The 22,692-nt window shown below is 43.9% G+C and overlaps 1 protein-coding gene and 1 long non-coding RNA gene across 2 annotated transcripts; one reads left to right on the plus strand and one right to left on the minus strand.

The window, feature by feature from the left end:
• Window positions 1–1,800: 1,800 nt before the first annotated feature.
• Window positions 1,801–13,572, plus strand: LOC144586883 (uncharacterized). Its single transcript, XR_013541957.1, has 2 exons — window positions 1,801–6,712; window positions 8,210–13,572. It is a non-coding gene; the product is annotated as an uncharacterized LOC144586883 (long non-coding RNA).
• ASF1B (anti-silencing function 1B histone chaperone) lies at window positions 13,417–21,800 on the minus strand. Its single transcript, XM_020800321.3, has 4 exons — window positions 21,498–21,800; window positions 18,367–18,482; window positions 16,216–16,392; window positions 13,417–14,517 (listed from the first exon to the last, which is right to left on the minus strand). Exons 1-4 carry the CDS (start codon window positions 21,604–21,606, stop codon window positions 14,320–14,322), a joined length of 600 nt encoding a protein of 199 aa, XP_020655980.1. The 5' UTR covers window positions 21,607–21,800; the 3' UTR covers window positions 13,417–14,319.
• Between the last annotated feature and the right edge of the window lie 892 nt (window positions 21,801–22,692).

Genomic DNA, 22,692 nt, shown 5'->3' on the forward strand with positions numbered 1-22,692 from the left:
AGAATTGGCTCTTCAACTTACCTGGTGGACTTTCCTCCCACACCTTCTCGTTGGACGTCCATTCACTGCCCTTCAGCTTATGGTCCAAGTCGCCACTGACGCCAGCCCTTCTGGATGGGGAGCACTGTCAAGGCCACAGAATCCATGTTCTCTGAAAAAGAAAAGAACAGTCATTCCACATAAATATCTAGAACTCTTGGCAATCATCAAGGCTTTCCGCGCTTTCCAACCAATCACATGATGCACTGTCCAACTATCCTCAGACAATATGACAGCACTGTATTATGTAAACAAATAAGGAGGCACGTATTCTCTTTCTCTGCTGTACCTAGAAGATCACCTTTGGGAATGGTGTTACACCCACCACATCTTTCCAGTTGCGGTCCATGTTGCCACACAAGACAATTCTCTCGCGGAGCACCTCAGTCGTATTACCACCACAACACATGAATGGACCTTAGACAATGCTATATTTGCTCAAATCTGCCAAGTTGGAGTGAGTGTGGTCTGATGGTGACTGACCTTGAGTTGGTCCCCTTGTCATGGTCAGACCACTACCTAGTAACATGCAGCCTCAAAATGGCGTTCCCCCCCTTGCAGGGAGCAGGGACCTATTTCTATGATCCGCCCTCGAAGGCTACTGGATCCGATTGGATTCCAGGATGCCATGAGAGGGGTTATGGCTGACCTGGCTGGCACTCCTGTTGAGGCTTTGGTTGATAGCTGGTTCACTGCTGCCACCAGGGCTGTAGACTGCACCTAAACGCCCCCTCCAACGCAGAGCTCGGCCAGCGCCCTGGTTCAACCAAGACCTGAGAGCGATGAAGCAGTTCAGGAGGAGGCTAGAGTGCAAGTGGAGGAAGAACTCGATGGATTACAACTGGATAGCTGTCAGGGTCGCGACTCACCTTTACCTGGCCAAGGTAAAGGCTGCTGCTCGTACATACTTCGTTAACCGGATAAGCGAAGCGTCCAACCAGCAGGCAGAGTTATTCCGTATAGTGCACGGCCTATCCGGAATTGGTCTGAGTGATGGGCCTCCCCCTAGTTTTTCACTGGACCAATTTGCAGCATTTTTTCAATATAAACTGGAGGCCATCCACCAGGATCTCTCTCCTTTTTTAAATACAGTGAGTCAAGCAGAGATGTCCAGCGCTCCGTCTTGCCCGGTAATCCTTGATTGCTTTCAGCCTGTGACGCTGGACACTGTGGACAAAGCGCTTGACTGCTGTCATGCCACCACCTCCTCCCTTGATCCTTGTCCAGCCTGGCTGATCAAAGCAGCCAGGCCTACAATGACAGAATGGGCCACAGCGATAATTAATGGGTCTTTCCTTGAGGGCAGGGTTCCTCTTGCCCTCAAGGAGACACTCATTAGGCCCATAAGAAAGAAACCCAATTTAGCGGCAGACGAAATTGGCAATTATACGCCCGTCGCCAATGTTTCTTTCATCAGTAAAGTGGTGGAGAGGGTGGTGGCTGACCAGCTTCAGGCTCTTTTGGATGAAACAGATGCCCTGGATCCATTTCAGTCGGGCTTCAGGCTGTGCCACGGTACAGAAACGGCATTGGTTGCCCTGTATGATGACCCATTGAGGGAGGCTGACAGGAGTAAAATATCTCTGTTGGTCCTCCTCGATATCTCGGTGGCCTTTGATACCGTCGACCACAGTATCCTCCTGGGGAGGCTCTCCGATTTGGGAATCGGTGGCTCGGCTCTTGCCTGGCTCCGCTCCTTCTTGGGGGACCATTCCCAGAGAGTTCAGCTTGGGGAGAGTGTCTCAGCTCCGTGGAGTCTTAACTGTGGGGTTCCACAGGGGTCGATTATCTCCCCAATGCTGTTTAATATCTATATGAGGCTGCTGGGTGGGGTCATCAGGGGATGTGGGGCATCGTGTCATCAGTACGCTGATGACACACAGCTCTATATCTCCTTTACACCAACTTCAGTGGATGCCGTCCGGTCCCTCCAGTGCTGCCTGGAGACTGTACTGGAAAGGATGCAGGAAAATGGACTGAGACTGAACCCGGACAAGACAGAGGTCCTGAGGGTGGGTGCCCCCACTGTTGGCGGCTTGGGCGACTCCCTCTCGTTGGGGGGGTGACCCTTGCCGCAAAGAGTGGGGTTCGCAGTCTGGGGATCCATCTGGACCCGGCGCTCACCATGGAGACTCAGGTGGCATCGGTGGTCTGCACTGCCTTTTTTCATCTTTGGTGGATAGCCCGGCTGCGACCCTATCTTGATGTGGGGGCACTCACCACCATGGTCCATGCGCTTGTAATCTCAAGATTAGACCACTGTAACACGCTCTACGTGGGGCTGCCTTTGAGACTGACGCGGAACATCCAAGTGGTGCAGAATGCGACGGCCAGACTCCTGAGTGGAGTGAGAAAATACCATCCCATTTCTCCTATTCTGGCTGTGTTGCATTGGCTGCCCATTCGGTGCTGTGTTGACTTCAAAGTCCTGATGCTCATGTTTAAAGCCCTAAACGGTTTAGGGCCTCGATATTTGGCAGAACGCTTACTCCCACCCAGCTCTACCCATGTCACTCGCGCGAGTCAGGAGGTGAGGCTGAGGAGCCTGACGCTGAGGAAGCCCCGGAAGAAAAAACAAGAAACCAGGCCTTCTCAGCGGTGGCTCCTCGCCTCTGGAACAACTTACCTCCGGAGATTTGCGCGACTCCCTCGCTGGGTATTTTCAAGAAACAACTGAAAACATGGATGTTTAGGCAGGCCTTTCCCCCCCCCCCAGTTAACTCCTAATTTTTCTTCCCCCCTCTCTATTATACTCTGTTTTCTTGCCATCTTAGAGAAAAAAACTTTCTTTCCTTTTTTCTAATTTATGAAAACTATGTTATATGTGATGTTATATATATACTTGTTTATTTTGTGTGTTGTAAGCCGCCTAGAGTGGTCGTAATTGACCAGATAGGTGGGGTATAAATGGAATTAATTAATTAATTAATTAATTGGTAGAATGTTCCTACCATCGATGTTTTCGCCACTCACAGGAATTAAAAATGCATCCAATACTGCTCCTGAGCTGGGAGAGGCGATGGTTCCCTGGGAGATGCTTTCATAGTCGATTGGGGAACCAACCTTCTATACCTTTTTCCTCCCATTCAGCTCATCCAATGCACAGTAATCTGGCTACGCCAATTCTGTTCCAATGCCATTCTCCTCGCCCCATGTTGGCCCCAACAACCGTGGTTTACTCACCTGCACACGATTTCGGCAGACCTGTTTCACCTTCCCAGCGCATCCTGTGATAAGTGGTTGGAAAGCACGGAAGGCCTTGATGATAGCCAAAATCATCCCTCCTAACTCAGGACACCTGCAGGATTCACCACCCCAATCTGGAGTCCCTCAAACTCACAGCTTGGAGGATTCTCCCTCCATAAGAGCTGTTCTAAACAAAGCTAGGAAGCCTTCCACTCAGCTTCTTTATAGTTGCAAATGGAAGATCTTTCCTGCCTTTGCTGCTTCCAAGAGACTCCCAGCAACACCAGCCTCTTTAGAGATGCTTCTTAGCTTTTTGTTGCACCTTTTCCACATGGGCTTATCTCATTCTACTTTAAAGGTATACATTGCCGTTATCATAGCCCATCAGCCACCAGATTCCCAATCTGCTCAGCTTTTTTCTCATCCTACTTTAAAGAAATTCCTTAAGGGCCTTCAAAATATCCATCCTTCTCAACGTCCTCCACTTCCTCAGTGGTCTCTGCAAACAGTACTCAATGCCCTTACTCGGCCTCCCTTTGAACCTCTGGCTACTACCAGCTTCAAACTTCTTTCTTTGAAAACCTTATTCCTCGTAGCCGTAACCTCAGTCAGACGGGCCAGTGAACTGGCAGCCCTGAGAGCCAACCCACCATACCTTCAATTCCACCCGGGCAAGGTCACCCTTTATCCTGATGTCTCCTTTCTTCCTAAGGTCGTCTCACAATTTCATCTTAATCAACCTTTGATTCTTCCTTCTCTATTCCCGTCACCAATATCGGACCTCGTGTGCATGCTCCATACTTTAGGTGTTAGATGTTCTTTGGCATTCTATGTTGACAGTCCTTTAGGAAATCTCCTTGCCTTTTCATTTGTTTTTATGGCCCTCAATAAGGGCTCCCATGCATCCTCATAGATTCTATCCAGACGGATAGTCCAAACCATCACTCTCGCCTGTTAATTGTCCGGCAAACCATCTCCGGACGTTATTAAGGCCCACTCTACCAGGGCTTTCTCCACTTCTACTGCCTTTCTATGTGGCATAGACGTCTCCCATATCTCTCGAGCGGCTTGGTCAACCCCCTCGACATTTGTTTCTCACTGTTGGCTAGACGTCAGAGCAAAGAATGAAGCTGGCTCCGGCAGAGCTGTTCTTACCTCCTTTTTGACATGACATCCCACCAACCGGTAAGTGAGCTTGTTAGTCACCCATTTGTATGCATTCACAGAGACCATGAAGAAGAAAGAAATGTTACTTAACCTGTAACCATGGTTCTTTGAGTGGTCCTCTCTGAATCCACACATCCTGCCTGTCCTTCCCTCTGTCCGTCATGTTGTGGTCTCCATTTATTTTTCTGACAGCGACAGACTTTTTGGGAACTGAGGGGACTTCAGGTAGGCGGAGATTCGCTCAACAGGGGAACATCCCACTAATCACATGTCTTTAAGTTCTAGAAACTTCCGAGAGGTCCTGTGCAGAAATAACCCATTTGTATGGATTTACAGAGGACCACTCGAAGAACCATGGTTGCGGGTAAGTAACTTTTCTTTTTGTGAGGCATTTCTCTGTCTTAAACCTCAACAATTTTGACTTTGCAAAGGAGGGTAGACTTAATATCAAAAATACTTCCAGATACCTCTACCAAAAAAATAAAAACAGCAGCCTGCATTGGCCTTTGCTTTACCCTGGTGCTTTCCAGTTATATTCACCTATGTCAAGGATAATACACATATTGTTTTAAGGTCCAAGAGCATCTTATGATCAATTTGTAGTGAAAGGAAACTTAGATTTTCCTCTACGGGGATGCAGGGGGTGGGGGAATCATTGAGTACATCTCAGCTTTGATCAGCATGGAAGTCACTCCTGCCAATGAGATGGCTATGAGATGGAATTTATTCCCAAGAAAATGTGGCTCCTGTAGTGGGCAATGCCAAGGACCAGACAAGCAAATGGCAGCACCAAGGTCATACCAGTGTAGAAAATAAGCATCTGATTAAACAGAGAAAGATTTACATCTTGCCCATAGCAGGCTGTGAAATTTAGAGTGGTGCCATCAGCTTTATTTCCCCGTGGAGATGAGATTAAACAAAACACAAAAAAGACAGCTATTGTGCAGCCATAAGTTTCCCTTCTGTTGCTGTAAAATACCAGCATCTTGGAACAGCAAATACATTACATGAGCAACAGGGGCTAGGAAGTTAGGATAATTTTGGAGTCTGGAGCATTGTGAGCATCCACAGGGAATCTTCCAGCCTCTAACAGGGGCAGTGCAACAGAAGAACAATTCTGGTTAATGCTTCCCATTTAGAGGCAGAGCTGCCTTCCAGAAACACATGCTGGTGCTCCTTAAAGTGCATGTAAATGTAGGTAAAGCTAATTCAAACCTGCTTTCTTTTTTCCTGGTGAAGGCAGCTGGTGCCAACATGGGTTAGAATTACAGTATACCTGCTCTATACGAGCACTATTACAGTAGTTCATAGAGCAAGTAAAAACCACAGTGCAAATCAGTGCTTTATTATCACAATCTTGCCCCACAAAATATCCCAAATGCACTGACCAGATGCAGCAAAACAAGGAGAGGCAAGAACAATAGGGTCAAGGTCACACTGGCTCCCCATATGGGATCCACAAGTCTCTTCCCTGTTTTTGCAGGCCAGAAACACTTTCCAGGTTAGACTGGAAATTTAAATTCCTGAACAAATTAGAACAATGCAGTTGCAAAGCAAATTAGCCATATTGGTGTTCAGTGTACAAGGTCAAATAGGGGCTCTTCCAACCCCAAAAATGCAATGTTCATAGTATGAACAAAGTATTTATTTATTGATTTGATTTGATTTGATTTATTTATTTATTTGATTTATACCCCGCCTATCTGGACTACCAGACCACTCTAGGCACCTATCATTTGCATGGGAGACAGGACTACTGTAATACTTACAGACACTCATCTGGTGGCCCATGGAAGAGAGAACCTAACTGAACAACCAAATAGGAATCATCAAAGCTGGTGATTTGGTATTTCTTCTAGGCCCCAGACAAGGAGGTTATGGGTGGCCAGGTGGCCTAATGAAAACTGTTGTGAAAAAAGTGGCAGCTTTATATGTTAGATGAACTGTATCGCTGTTATTAATACAGAACAGTCATCTCATTTTTAAGTGTGTGTATCCCACTTCTAATCTAAATCATCCACAGGGCCCATCATAAAAATCCATACCACCCTAAAAGCAGTTATAAGCAACAAAAGAAGTGGCAGAACAAGAATCTGATAATTGCACCAGAAAAACTAGAAGAGCATCAAACACAAATCCACAAACACTGCAAAAGAAAATGCCTTTGTCTAATACCTATAAGCCTTTCTATGTCCCACTGCCAAAAAGGCAATTTCCCCCTCTGACAGAGAATCAAGGAAGTGGAGGTGGAGTTGTATGAGGGAAGGCAGTCCTTAAGATGCCCTGAGTCAAAACCAGCACTTTGAATTGGGCCCAGAAAGTGAGTAAAAAAAAATCAGAACAATGTCTTAAACTCATTGCTGTATATTCCTGGCAATTTGAATTGGGCTTTTAGTATAGACGCCTAGGACTTGGGCCCATTGCTGAATAACAGCTGGTTGGGATCTCGGTACCTGACAGAACGCCTCCCGCTCCAATGAGAGCAGCCCTGTTGAGAATATTGATCCCGAGAGAGGCTCAGAAAGAGAAGACCAAAAAAATGGACCTTCTTGGTGGTCGCTCCTCATCTTTGGAGTAATATCCCACTCAAAATTTGCTTAACCCTTTCACTGGGAATTTTTAAACAATCACTGAAAACATGGCTCTTCAGACGGGCCTTCCCCGACCTTATAACAATGTAACGTAGTGTCTGTTCCAGTGTTTATATTAGCAGTTCTGCCACCTTGCCTTTAAACTACTTTTAATTCTTTCTAGTTAATTTTATGTTGCTTTGTGTATGTGTTTGATTTTGATTTTGATAGCTATTATGTTTATTATTTTTAAATTGCTGTTTATTATGTTTTTATAATGTTGTAAACTGTCCAGAGTAGCCTTGGCAGCCAGATGGGTGGTATACCATATTTTTCTGTGCATACACCCCCCCAGTGTATAAGACGGCCTCCTAATTTTGTCCCTTGCCAGAGGCAGAGGAGCAGTCAATGGGCCGCTGCAAGGGGCGGCCCAGCGTGGCGGCTCCTCCGCCTCTGCCTCCTGCTGCTGCTGCCTCCATCACCCAATCACCTCCTCCAGTGCGGCTTGCTGGGGATCATCTCCAGCTCATGTCGCCGCCACCTTGTCCCCTGTCCGAAGGGAGCCCACGAGTGGCTCTGGAGGAGGCGATCCAGCGGCGGAGGCAGCAGGAGCAGGAGGCAGAGACGGAGGCAAAGGAGCAGCCATGCTCGGCCACCACTTGCTGCTGCCCATTGACTGCTACCACCACTGCTGCTGGATCGCCGCCTCCAGCACCACTTGTGGGCTCCCTTCTGGCAAGGGACAAGGTGGCCACATGAGCTGGAGGTGCGTCCCGGCAAGTCATACTGGGGGAGGCAATCGGAGGGCGGCGGCAGTCAGTGGGCAGCCATGAGAGGCGGCTAAGCGCAGCTGTGCCTTTGTCTCCGCCTCCTTCTGTGTATAAGGTAAAGGTAAAGGTTCCCCTTGAAAAAGCAACCCTCAATTTTTTCTCTAATAATTTTAGGGGAAAGTGTCATTTGATACACGGAAAAATACAGCAAAAGTTAAATAAATAAATAAATACATCAAACATTGATACTCATAAAGAAAACTAAATAAAGTTTGAAACTGAAAGGTGTGGTGGAATTACCTTATTTTTCTTAAATGATTATAAATGAATAAATATACCAAGTATGAGTTGTTTTAATTTTTGGTGTGGAAAGAAGCATGTTATGATTAAAGGCCAAAACCCTTCAAAATAGGTTAAAAATTGACTTTTCAGATTGTTACACTAATTTTAACATCTATTCCCCCATTTTTCTGTCAGCACAGCGTTTTACAGCATGGAAGCTACAGTATTTTGAAGAGAGCATAGCTGGTGAAGCATGAGGCAAGCTGTACCAAATTGAGCCTGGGGTCTTAGCCTATCTGGACCGGTAAAATCATTATAGCAGAAAGAAAACTAGCTTCCCTTGTCACTGGGATTCCCAATTTGTACCTCTGAAGTAGAATAATGGTCTGAAATCCTGTAACAAGTAAACACTTGAAAAATTATATAAGATTTTTAATGTAATGCAGTCTGTTGTTTCTAAATCGGGGATAGGGAATGTATATCATGCCTCATTATTGGCCGGAGAGACGAGATCAAATGGGAACTGGGAGTTCAGTAACAACAGCATTTGAAAGACCATATGTCTCCTCCACCATACACATAATACTGTTTAAAACTCTTTAGCTGCCCCATTAATAACATTGAGATGTAAGGATTTCAAGGATAGACTTAACAACTGAGATTTTGATACTGTGCTGTGGCAACTGTATATCTTCATAATTGATATAAGGTTCCATGGCTACACTTTGAAAGTATGTACTATCCAGTGGAAAGGAGGGAGATCCAAATTTATATGAACTGAATAACTTTCAGTGTAAAGTGTGTGCGTGGGGGACTTCTGCCCATTGTACTGATAAAACATGATCTGAGTCTTAGCCACGCTGGAGCCAAGGAACATCCAAAAAGGGAAGAAAGAAAAAAGTCCAATCTTCTGCAAGTCATCTGCTGATAATCCTGTGCTTCAGAAAGAAAAGACCTCCAAAGTTACTCTCTCTTTGCCCTTAAGTGCCATATTGCTGAAATATGTTTGGCTTGTCCTTGGCACACATTAGCAACTGGATAAGGCTGGCTCATGAAGATGGGAGGTTTGTGCAAAAATAAGATGCTTTTCCATAAATAAAAAAATTAATGCTTCCAACCACCTTTTCCCCATCCCCAGCATATGGTTATTTTTTTTCATTCATAGTTTCCAAATCCTCTTGTGCCAAGAGGAGTTATATTAGATACAGCTTAAAAGGAAGGTGACCTTGAAAAGGATTTCAAAGATCCACTTTTTTTCCCTGAGAAGGAAAAAACAGTTTGATAAGCATATTTCTTACTGGGTTCTTTATCCAGCAGGAGAACACAAACATAGGGAAAGCTCACACTGTTTCTCTCCATCAATACTCTTAGTAAAGCCATGCTCTTGCTATAACACACACCCCTCATTCCACTACTGAGCACAGAGTATGAGTTGTATTGACAGAGAATAGTAATACTGCAAAGGAGTGCAGGTCATTCATCCCTTTTGTGTAGCAGAAGGCTGCCTAAACAAATGTTTCACTGATTCCTAAGAAAAAGGACATTAAATTTAAGAAATTCCAAAAATCTGGGGACCCATCAGACGCATTTCATATATTCCTAGAGTTGGTTTACTACCTCACTTTTACAAAGAAATTGTGTCAATGTAAGATTTTATCAAAGTTCTGCTTTGAAGTCCTCAAGCTTTATGGATTTAATTTGGGGTCAGTTAGCAGAAAACATGCTCTCAGCAAGGCTCTTCCTGTACCACCTCTGGGCAGTAGAGAGTCAATTGCAAAGACAAAGCCAAGAGCTTCAAAGGTCATCCATTTGTATTGGCTATGGGGAGATCCATTTTTAGGAGACCCTCATTCCTCTTTAAACTTACTAATTCCTGAATTCTACGACCCATAATGAACCCTCAGACCACTAGTTCAGCAAAACCCATCAATGCAGATCATTTTTTGTTTTCAGTTACACTTGAATTGCCTGAACTACTTGCCTTCACAGAACAAGATTTGTTGAAGCACACTTGCTCTTAAATAATTGGGTTCCAGCTACACAGAGCTGTGTACACTCTACTCAGCCCTTTGAGTTGTACCTGAAAGTAAACTGAAGTCACCACAAACTGCACAGCTCAAGTACATAATGGACTCTCTGTAGCCAGGATCTTTGAACAACAGAGCAGCTTGCTCTCTGAGGCAGCCACAGCTTAAAGAGGAGTTCAAAGCAACACCAGATCTGTGGTCATAAGGTCATGAACAATTGTGACAAATGTGAAATAAATACCTAACTCTGGGCCATAGGTTGCATTCCTAACAAATCTTGCTCTAAGATATTATGTGTGACGGAAATGCTGGCAGACAGCAAGGAAACAATACTATGTAGCATACAAAAGAAAAAAAGAAGTGAGACTGTTGTAAATGAAGTGACTCTCTGGCAAAGAAGTGACACAAAAAGGAGTACATTTAAAGTAATTATTACAAGCAGCCTTCTTTTAAAGAGAAATAGCTTGGGACAAGTCAAGACCTTTTCTGTGAAGAAATCCATACACCCTTAGAGCCTGTGGTTAGAGTATAGGTTCCCAAGCTGGGGGTCATGACCCCAAGGGGGTTGTGAAGTGTTTTCTGGGGGGGGGGGGTTGTGATTTTTTTTTCAGTTGCAATTATTTTTATAGGAAATTTCACCATGAAGGTTTTCACATTTATTTATTTCCCAGATTCAAGTACAACCAATCACATTAAATGTCAGGTTAGAATTATATTCTGAAAAATCTATTTTAAATGGATTTCCTTTACCCTATTAAAGTTCCTTTTTATGCAAATATCGTGGTGGGATTGCAGGGTACTTAGCAATTATAAAAAGGGACTGAGAGTTAAAAAAGTTTGAGAAACATTGGTCTAGAGTCAGAGCTCTGTCAAGGATCAGTATTACTCCCTCAAAGATAACAATTCACACATTTGTTGTCTGCCACATCTTTGCTATAAGAATGAAATCTCTGACTCTCTTCCTAGAAAATATCTGAATGTGTAGGCCAGCTCTGAGTCACCGAAGTGCTGTCTGCTTGACAATCTCTTTGTCTTGAAGGTAATTTATTACAAGTACGAATGTTCATTGCTTTGGTGTTCTCCAGGTCAGGCAATGTAGGTTATATGACATACAAACCTATCTCTTGAATTTAATAGATACTCATACAGTATCTGAAGTGAATTTGAAAGGGACCCTTTGCCCCAGCTACTTTCTTTCTGAGGTAAATGTAGCAGTGTCAATGACAAGACTCTGTAGTTACCGCATACCTCTTTACAGTACTTATTTTGATGTATGCAGTTAAAACATGTCTCAATTCAGGCATTTTATTCTGGGCCTTTTCTTGACTTTATATTGCTCCAGATGGTCTCAGATTGAAATTACCTGTTGTACTACTATTTTAATGTATTTATTACTGTACTGTATATTATACTGAAAATTGTTTTGAGATGTTTTGGTTTGCATGATCTGAGCAATGCTGTTAACGATAAGACTTTTGAGAGGTTTTATATAGTCACTCCACATCGGAAGTGATTTGATGACTGTGAGAAGGAAGATACAAAAGAGGAGAAGAGTAAGAGTGAGCCATCCCCTCAAACGTCTTTAGAGGAGGAGAAAGATAGAGATATTGGAGAAAAGGTAGAAGAAATAACAATGAAGATGGAAGGGTAAAGGTGGGAAAGGAAGAGGGGCAGGAAAAAGGGAGGTGGATGTTTTCCTCAGGTCAGAGGAGGGGGAAGGCGGGGGGGGACAAGAAAGGTGGTGGTCTTACAGGAGGAATGGACAGAAGGAGAAAGTGAGCCACACCTATTCAAAATCCCATAAAAAGGGATAGGGGCAGAGAACTTGAAGGAGACGGAGAAGCTGAAAAAGGGAAAACCGATAATTGAAGGACTGGCGCCTGAGGAATGGACAGTCTTGGTCTACCTGGGAGGTCGAGGTCCCTGGAAGAGGGTAATTCGTCCAGGACCAGTCCAACCTCACGGGACCCCCCCCAAGGGAGAATGGTCATGTCATCCTTGCTGCGGGACGAGATATGTAGTAAGGAGTGGATGTAAGAGAAAGCCAATGGATCAGGAGCATTTTGGTGAGTCGATCCGGTAAAGAGAGACTCTTATGAGAATATGCTACCTTTGTTATGGGCAAACTTGCCAGTTAATAAGGAACCTACAGATCCTATAGAAGTGGTAATTGAAAACCCAGTTGATGTTAATAAAAGTTTATTCAAAGAAACTCCTGTCCTGTCGTTTCCCGCCAAAATAAAGTACTGTCAGATTTTGACAAACTTGGAGTTTTTTTGAAAAAAACTGACCAATTATATAGTGACAAGAGAGGTGAAATGGAAACTATGAGAAGATATAGGCAGCCAAACTCTGATAACATTGAATAATACCACCTCCAGTCACACAAAAAAAAAAAAGTCATTTCACAGCTCTAAATGAGCTTGTGTTCTTTTCATTTTCAAATATTTTAACAACCAGACACAAAACCCCTTTGTATGCTTGTCTGGCCAGAAAGGTGTTAAAAATTATCCTCCTGAGAGTCAGCTAGTTGAGTCCTAACTGAGTTAAAAATTCAGACTGCCCCACACCTGGAAGCCGATTTCTCAGGAATCTGGTGTCAGAAATTTTGAGAATGTTTACTGAAAGTACTCAAAGCTGGGAGAAACAGAACTGTTCTATGCTTTTGTAAGACAGATATACTTTCAATATGTAATGAAATTGTATGCCAATTCCCTGGAGATATTTGGTAAAACATCCTCCTTTCTGGAAGACTATCACTCCATTACTCCCTGAAAGCAAGCCTTTTTTTTTCTCGTCCTTTGACTCTGCCTCTGTGACCTTTCATCGTGCTACACTTCCCTGGCACAAAACAGCAACAATGTATCTACTTTGGAACCCTCTTGCTGGTAAACCTGGTAAATGTTCAGTTTATAACAGTGTTTTTCTTTTTTGAAAGGCCCTTTTTGAGGATTCGTATTTCGGCCCCCAGGAGCCTAGATTCCTTCCAAATTAAAAAAAGTAGGTGGTGCCAAACATTCTCTTTCAAGATAAGGAAGTTTGTTCTTTTCAATTTATTTGATATGTTTTAAATCTGGAGAACATTTAAAGGTGCTTGTTTCTGCATGAGGGGAGATTTTCTTTTACAAAATTGTAAGTTGAAAACACTGTGCCAAACATCCCTCACATTTGGCAGAGCAAGAGCAAATTGCTACATCTGTGCCAAATTTGGTGTTGATCCAAAGTTCAGTTTCAGAGTTACAATTTTTGTTTGGGCTTGTAGAATATTGATTTATTCTGCCAGCACAGTAACATCGCTGTACACTCTTGTGGTGTGATAATTTATTGCAAGTGTATATATCACTTAGGCATGATGATACCACTCAGACCTCAGAATAGTTTCTTCCAAATGCTTTATTGGTTGGACATCCATTCCACAATGTGAACATCTTAAAAGACCTGTATATATCTCTGTGATACAAATGTTAGTGAAAGACAGATCAAGTACCAAGGTATGAAGCTTATATAACAAGGAAGCAGGACTGGAAGAAACTGGAGATAGAGATGGGGACTGTTTGATGTGCATACATTAATTTTCCCCCATAAAAAATTATAATAGGCTCAAAACATTTGTAGACATACTTACTGTAGGTGGAAAGAAACTAATGTATGAAAGCTGATTAAACTGCAGGCCTTAAGAAATGAGCTTGTTCAACATTCCTACAGGTCAGGGCATTTGAGGAGAGATTTGTAAACTTAGCACCTTCCCAAAGAAGTTGACTCCATTTCTGCTGACTCTGGAGTTGGAGAGGGCATCTTGTGAGATAGTGGCATAAAGGGCAGCTGGTAAAAGGTAAAATGGGAACTCTCAAAGGCATGTTACAACTTTCACATAATAAGCAGCCCATTATGGCTCCTACTTCATCTTTCACCACCTTTAATACTATAAAGAACAGTGCTTGAAAAACTGGGACAGATCAATCAGCCTTAAAAAGAGAGGAATCACTGCAATATCACTGTTTTGTGCTCAGAGCAACTCCCCAAGGTTTAATTCTTTTTGAATGAAAAACTGTAGAGTCCAGGTCCCAAGAAGAAATATTATGGCAGAACTACAGTTGTACAGTCAGGAAGGATAATCCGTTATGACTGCAGTAGGAAAAGAATTCTGTCTATAGATATATTTAATTTGTGACTTCAGTTGCCAGTGCTGACCACAGGTACCCAAATGGTCCCTCCCATATTCCCTACAAAATTTTGTAGACGGTCTTTTGTGCAGTGTCTTAGTTTGTTATGCTTAAATCACATACAGTCCATAGAATTCTCAGGCTGCAGACTCATGGAGGGAGCCAACCCTTTGATGTAGGCACAGCTTGGAGACAGGAAGCCATCAGGCTCAGGGTCTACATTTTCAATATTGTCCATTTGGTCTCTAGGACCATCCCAATTGATGTGGAAGCGGGTGACTCGGGGATTTGAGGCCAAAATATTCCTCTGCAACTGGAAGTAAGAACAGTCAAAGTTATACAAAGTTTTGATCTACAAATGGATACATGCTACAATATTTTGCCTCTCATTTCTCTTTTTCCCTTTAATTTTGCTAGCATGCTGATACAGATTAACAGGGCTACTTCTTTAGAAAAAATTGAAGTTTTAAAGAGAGTTAATGGCTTAAATGCTGTTCTATAACTTATGTTCGCCCAAGGCTGGTGGTGTAATTAGTAGGGATTCTAGTTAGTTAGGCATCCTTCAGTCTCGAAAGACTATGGTAACATGCTCTGTATAGAGCGCTTGGAACAGCATCTAGTGTGGCTGAGGAGGCCTTCCACACTGAAGAAAAATCCAATCTATCCCCTGTCCAGCTCCCTGATTTTGCTGCTTTTGTGACTTCCTCTTTGCCTCGGCATGCTGGACAAGGGTCTTTTCAAGTTGGAAGAGGCCGTGATGCAACGCCTGCCTCCAGGCTGAACGCTCAGATGTCAAGGTTTCCCATCTGTTGAGGTTCATTCCTAAGGCCTTCAGATCCCGCCTGCAGATGTCCTTGTATTGCAGCTGTGGTCTCCCTCTGGGGTGGTTTCCCTGCACTAATTCTCCATACAGGAGATCCTTTGGAATCCGACCATCAGCCATTCTCACAACGTGCCCAAGCCAACGTAGACGTCGCTGCTTCAGTAGTGTATACATGCTAAAAATTCCAGCTCGTTCTAGGACTACTCTATTTGGAACTTTGTCCTGTCAGGTGATGCCAAAATTCTGTGGGAGGCAACGCATATGAAAGGTGTTCAGCTTCCTCTCCTGCCGTGCACAAAGGGTCCAGGACTCACTGCAGTACAGGAGTGTGCTCAGGACACAGGCTATATAGACCTGGATCTTTGTATGTGTCGTCAGCTTCTTATTGAGCCATACTCTCTTTGTGAGTCTAGAGAACATGGTAGCTGCTTTGCCAATGCGTTTATCCAGCTCGACATCTAGAGAGAGTGTGTCAGAGATGGTTGAGCCAAGGTACACAAAGTCATGAACAACCTCCAATTCTTGTGTGGAGATGGTAACAGAGGGAGGTGAGTCCACGCCCTGGCCCATGACTTGTGTTTTCTTCAGGCTGATTGTTGGAAATTAAACATTTCCTATCTGAGGCTCCTGTATAATCTCTATCATTGTTGGGGAACTATGGAATGGGAGGAGGAAGTCTTTACTTACTGAAAATCACTGGCACAAGGATGACTTTATTGCTGGCAACTATTTTCAATAATTAAAGACTTCCTCCTCCCTTTGATTCCTATGGCTTTCTGACAATGAAAGAGATTTCACAAGAGCTGTGGGAGCCTTGGGACAGAAGTAGTAAATGTTCAGTTTTAAAAAAATCACCTGGAACAGCATTTCAGTAACTATTATTTAATTATAACATTAAAAGGTACCCTATCCTGAAGGGACTAGTTTCACATCTATTTCTAGAAAGGAACTGCTGCATGCCGAGTCAAACTGTATGTAAACCATATTAATTCAATGACTCAAATTGGAAGTGGGAACTGAGATTTTCCTGCACCTAGCCTAAACACTCACTGAAAATACTGACCAGTAAATTAGAATCACTGAGCAATTTTATTCCCATGTAGTTGTCCCCCTTAGTACCTGTACTCCAGCTGAGAGAGTCCTAAGTACCTATAGGCGGGGTCTGATCTTATGACATCAATGTCTCACCTGGGAAAAGTCTGGCTTGAGGGGTGGGTTCTCTCTTAGCTCAGGGTCTAGATATTCATTGTTAACATAGTATCCGATGCGGATGAACTCCTGTCCCAGATAGGTGCAAGTGATGAGTATTACTGTAACTCCTACAGCATCACTCTCAGGGATTAGATCAGGGTTGGGGGCATTGGCCTGAAAGGGAAAAAGAAATTAATGACATTTGCATCCTGCCCTTCTTCCAAAGAGCTCGGGATAAACATGAGATGAACCAGTGAATTTCAGCAGCCTCCATCTGAGCTCAGTGTTCTAGCAAGAACTGTCTTGAAAGTAGATACCAAATGGAAGTGGCTATCCATGTTGTTAAGAGATGTAAATTCCCCTTTAATGCTCCCACAGATCTTCATTCTCTGTCCTATCAGAACCACATTTCATATTAGTATCAACAATGCCTAATCACCATAAATTAATTTGCAAACTTTGTCTTGTGCCCCTGTTTTCTTACCATTGGCATAACCATTTTCTCTAATTAGCAGTTCCCACTCTTAACATTCCAGAAACACTTCTTCAGTCATCAGAATCTTCAGGGCTTTTTTGCATTGTAGCTCAGGAACCATCAATCTCAGCATTGTCCCATCCTCTTGCTAAGGCTCCCTTCTAGTCTAAACTGATAGCACTTTTTTGTCTTTGTCATTTCTCATATATTATTTACTTCCTTTCTGAATCATTCTTCACAAGTTAACCTTGGCCTTCTTCAATCATTTATCTGATTTTCTAAATTATACCTCACTTCCCTATAAAGATTTCCATTATAATTGTCACCAACTAATCTGGGACCCAAAAAAAGTCCAAGAGTTGCTATATGTTGGAATCACCTTGACTGCTGGATATGCAGTTATTATTTTAATGTGGTGACCAATTAAATGTCACCAACTAATTCTGAGATGTATTAGCAGTATCGAAATAGGAGACAAAAACATTATTCAAATTCCACTAGTTTATCCTCTCCTGGAATATTTTATACAACAGGATTGGGGAATAGAGATGGTGGTATTCGTATACGTATACCCCCCACAGGTGGAGATAATGAGGGTCCGGCCCCCTGGGGCCAGACTGACCAATCACCATTCCTCCACTGCCACAGGTTCTGTGCTCCCTTCGTATTGCTCCGGAGCTCGCAGTGGATTATCCACTCCTGGTAGAAGGCAGGAAGATGAGCCTCTCTGCCAGGTCGAAGAGTGGCTAACGCGTCGCAAGCTCCAGAGCGATAGGGAGTGCGGAGCCCGGGGCTGGACCCTTGTTATCTGCACCTATGTGGGTATATTCGTATACAGTACAAATACAAATATCCCCATCTCTGGAGGTGAATCAGTTTTGGGAATGGCAGTTCCTAACTTTGTCATATTCTCCACACAATAAAGGAGAAAGATAAATACATCCAGCTTCCTATACAGGAACTCCTCAACTCCCTATTGAGGGTGCAGAGCTTTGGGTCCCAATTTGTTTTGAGGACTACAGCAGGCCAGATTATGCCAGCAGTCTGGGGTTTCCTTTCACTGCTGCATATGTTACCACTACAGAAAAGGAAAAATAAAAATGATAAGAATGTGAAAAGGCCACTTTTCAGTTTCCCTTCTGAATCATACTTCACAAGCTAATCTTGACCTTCCTCAATCACTTATCTCATTTTCTGAATTCTACCGCCTCATTAAAATGTCCATTGCCAAAAAGAAGAGAATGTACTATTGTTTTCTTGGTCATTGCAAATATGGTAAGCAGGAAATAGTTCAGATTTTTAGTTAGGGCACACATTAAAGCTGCTATAGAAAACTTGTAGCTCCAAAAATCCTTGGACACCAATTTCCACCATCCCAGATTACTGGCTGTTTGCTCGGCCTATTGTGAGTTGGAGGGCAACAACCTTTGGTTCCAGAAACACCTAACAATCAGAATAAAACCAAAAGCCATTTCAGATTTACACCATCATATTACAGCGATTTACAGTACAATCCAATGCATTTTTATGTGGAACTAAGTCCCACTGTTTTTACGGGGGCTTACTCCCAACTAAGTATGCCTAAGATTACATGTTTAGTCCTATCTCTTCTCCTATATTCTGCTGCTCATTTTTTTTCTCTCCCTTTCTCCAAGAGGCTGCTTATGGCTTACTTCAAAGAGAAACATATGTCTTCCAGCTGGAACAGGTCCCACCAGCACTGAGTCAAGAACTTGGTCATATTCCTCACTCTCTGCAGAGCCCACATAGATGATCTTCCATTCCAGATCTGAAAGAAAAAGATAATTGATAGAATCAGGTGGAGTACAGGCATCATAATCCTAGTTTGTTTATTTATTTAATTAGATTTATACCCTCCCATATAGACAAATAGTCTACTCTGGGCAGCATTACAAAATATGAAAACAATAGAACCAACAAACATGCAAAAATCTAAGAAGTAAAAATGTAAATATTGAAATACAGCAGGAGGGAAAGCCTGCCTAAATAGCCATGTCTTAAGTTTACTTCTAAAGACCCCCCAGAGAGGGAGCCAGGCAGATCTCTATGGGCAAGTTGTTCCAGAAGTGAGGGGCCACTGTTGACAAGGCCTGGTTCTTTGTTCTTTCCTTCTGGGCCTCCCTTGGCATTATGCCTGGCTAGAACGAGTCTCTAGCAGAACTGGGTGGGAGAAGGCGCTCTGCCAGATATCGGGGTCCTAAACTGTTTAGGGCTTTATAAGTAATTGTAAGAACTTCGAAATCAACTAACTGCGGAGAAGTGCATTACCATTAGAAAGAAATTCAATAAACTGAGAGCAACAGTGAATTAGTATCAGTGTTGGTGGATGTATTTGTTCAAGATCAAGACTGACAATTTCACTAAGCAACCCAAGACAACTGTTAAATCTTACAATCTCCAGTATGCCCAATTCTCTTTCAGAAGTCTTCTCAGTTTCAGCATCAGATATGGAAAAGCAGTATTTTATATGAAGATGAATGTAATATTTGCAGAACAGAAGAGTTATTCCACCAGTACGCTTACCACATTCAATACAGATGTTTTATTTGGATCTTGACCTGCAGAAAGTTGTTTGCAGGCTTGCAGCAGAAGGTAGCTGAACACAGTTCTAATTGGCCAGCACCAATCAAGACTCACTCTGTAATCTTTAGAATAATCTTATGGTTTTTAAAAGTGGTTTCATTTTTTAAAGGTGTGAAAAAAACGTAATATGGTCTTTTAATGTAAAAGAAAATGCCAGGCAGCTTGCTTGAAGCATGAGACTGAAGCAAAACTGGTAAGTTTATTCAGGGTTCATCCATAACAAGTTAAGAAAACTACAAAGACAGAATGAAGCCAGGGTCCCAGCTTTCATGAAAACAAGTATTTAAAAAAAATAAGAGCAGCACCTTTCTGTCAAAACACCACTAAACCAAGTCAACTCTATTCCACATACAACAATCTCATAGAAAATACTGTAGAATGGAGGTCATGGAAGGTTTTATGTAAAATAAATGTCAAGCAGAGGTTAACATTTGATACATCTAAAGAAGTGGCCAGTATCCTATCCTCTACTATCTCACCTAGAGTGCAGACCTATTCATTCAATTGCTGATTCCTATGTCAACACTTTGAGATCTTATTGTAGTTTTTACTAGTAATATATTACCTACTGTAGTTTTGACACAATAAATGACATTCCAATGTCTGTACACGTTTGCTTACTGCTGCTACACTCTATGTACAGTGGTGCCTCGCTAAACGATGACAATCCGTTCTGCTGAAATCGCTGTTTAGCAAAACCATTGTCTAGCGAAAAGCATTTCCCCATTGGAATGCATTGAAACCTGTTTAATAAATTCCAATGGGGAAGAATCGTCGTCTAGCGAAGATCGGCCATAAGAAAGCCGCTTTGTGAACTGCCGATCAGCTGTTTAAATCGCTGTCTTGCGACGCTTAGGTCCCGAAAACACCTCTTTTGCGAGCACGAAGGGAGCTGTCAAAATCGTTGTCTAGTGAAAATCGGTTTGCGAAGCAGGGACCAAACATTGTCCAGTGAAATTCCCCCATAGGAATCACTGTTCTGCGAATCACTATAGCAAAAGCAATAAATCAATGTCTAGTGAAAAAACTGTCATGCGGGGTTACTGTCTAGCGAGGAACCACTGTATTTGAGGAAGTGGAGAACAGTCCACATATGTTTGTCAAATAAAACTTGAAAGTGCTACAAGACTCCTTGTAGTAATAAATAAATGTGTTGGTCTTTAAAGGTGAGACAGGAGTCATGTTATTAGTTCTGGTCAGCTACTTCTCTGGAAACTGGTCACAATGAAAAGCACCTGATCTCTAATGACCAGCCAAATACATCAGCAAGCCTCAGATAATATTCACCTGAGATTTGCAGGAATACCACTTACTGATACTGCAATACAACCTTCCATGAGCCCTGTAGTTCTACAACCCACAATATCTATTCAGTTTACCATGAAACTGACTTTCAGTGACTGCCCCAGGACAGTTTAACTGTTAGTTACTGAGCTGCACATACCAGAGTTATCACTAGCTAATGTGGCTGACGCTTCTCTAGAGATTAGGAAGCCTATCTTTTGCTCTAGGGACAGACAACGAAGCTTAGAAACAAAGGATATTCAAAATTAATCTTTGGGAAGACGTCGCTCGGCCAGGACCAGAACAGACGTGCAAGAGCACCGCTACTGCCAGATTTGATCAGGAAATCTCAGGCGTTCAAATGAACGGGTGGTCCCTGGTAGGCTTTGCGCTTTCCCCACACTCCCATCAGCAACTGGGCATACTGTATTTTATTGATACCCCACCTTTCTTTCCAAAGCCCAAGGCAGCAAACGCCGCTCTCTCCCTTCGCCACCACTTTACTCTCATCCTCAGAACAACGCTGCTAGGTAGGCTAGCCTTAAAAAAAAGGGGGTGGCTGGCCAAGCACGACCAGTGACGTTCAGGACCAAGTGCCCATTTGGACCGCGGTCCGGCTCCTCCACAGACCTCTCTCTACAACCACACCGGCCTGGGGGGGCGGCGGCAAGGAGGGCTCTTCCTACCAGAGCCAACATATGCGGCCCCAAGTTCTCCCCCCCAACCATACACCCCCCCCCGCTCCCAGTGGGAAGACTGAAGGCGCTCTTCCCTCCACAGCTCAGCCGGTTCCTGCCTTTCCTCCGGGACGCCGGAGAAAATGGCTTGGGGGGGGGGAAGAGAGAAGGTCGTGGTGGCGGTGGCGGGATGGGGAACACTCCGAGCGAGGGGCACCCCCTCCCTGTCCCCGACTCACCCTGAGGCAACGCCTCTCCGCACTCAAACTGCACCTGGAAGCGGAGCGGGTGGCCGAAGGGGCTCGGGTTCTCCAGCAGCGACACTCCCAGGACCGACACCCGCGCCATGACAAAACTCGCCTGCCCCCCCCTTTGCCACCAACTGCTACTTCACTCCCGACACCCCCCCCCACCGTGACAGAAAAAGCTGCCCCGCGCGCCACCGGCTCAACGACGGATCAGCGCCGCCGCCGCTCCTCGGGGCCAATCGCCGTCCGACAGCCGCCGTGCCACCGCCAATCCTCTTTCTTCGCGCCGGAATTGTCCCGCCCGCTCCTCCCACGGGGCCAAGCCCTGTTCCGTTCTCGAACCAATCCATCTCGCTGGTTCTGTCCCTGGCGGGAGCCAAATCCAAACAATCAGCGCTCGCTTCCGATTTCTATGCCGCCTCTCCCCCCACCCCCAAACGCGGCCCTGTCTTCCTACCCTTCCACCAATCAGCGCGTGGCTTGGCCAGCGCCCCCCCCCCCGCTCTTTACGCGCGCCCAGAGACGACCTTCCGCTTAGAGGGACCAGGGAATCCCATATAAAGGGAGGTTAAAAGCGGAGCGAGGGGATTTTAATTTTTGCAAGTCTAATCGTATTAGGCACGTTTGTGAAACTTGCTGAATTTTAAGGGGGCAGTTCGATGGCAGAAGACCTTTGCGGTCTAGATCACTTAAAGACCCTGCTTATCCTTTTCACTTCTTGCACGTGATCTTGCAGCCCCGAGTGCAAAAGACTAAAATTTTAAGGTATTAGGGTTACCCATTATTATGGAAGTGCCCTGTGGGATGAATTCATTGCTGGGAGGGGATCAGCACAAGTCTGAGAGTAGTGACACTAAAAAGCAGAATGTATAACAGCAGGGTGTAACTCAGTAAGATGCTGGATATCTTGAAGATTCATGTGGATACAGAAATGAACTTTAATAAATAGAACCAGGGGCATCGTGTCCTATGACTAGTAATGTGAGTTTTTTCATAGACTCAGATAAAAACATGGGAATTGTCCAAGGCTGTGGCATAGAAGATTTTAGCACAGAGACAATAACTGTAGATGAACATGTGTTGTATGAAAATAAGAAAAACAAGGTAGGATCTGGAAAAGCAAAGGGGTCACTGTCCCAAGTGAGATGGCGATACAGCGCCCCTTGAGTTAATACACCATGAGAAG

The sequence above is a fragment of the Pogona vitticeps genome, chromosome 2 (assembly GCF_051106095.1).
Source record: "Pogona vitticeps strain Pit_001003342236 chromosome 2, PviZW2.1, whole genome shotgun sequence".
In the NCBI taxonomy this organism is placed as follows: domain Eukaryota; kingdom Metazoa; phylum Chordata; class Lepidosauria; order Squamata; family Agamidae; genus Pogona; species Pogona vitticeps.

Coding starts and splice junctions, on each gene's coding strand:
- ASF1B (XM_020800321.3), bottom strand. CDS start 21,606: ATGGCGCGGGTGTCGGTCCTGGGAGTGTCGCTGCTGGAGAACCCGAGC. Junction 16,393..18,366: donor GACATATGTTTCTCTTTGAA/GTAAGCCATAAG, acceptor TTTCCCTTTCAG/GCCAATGCCCCCAACCCTGA. Junction 14,518..16,215: donor TCAAGCCAGACTTTTCCCAG/GTGAGACATTGA, acceptor TCTTACTTCCAG/TTGCAGAGGAATATTTTGGC.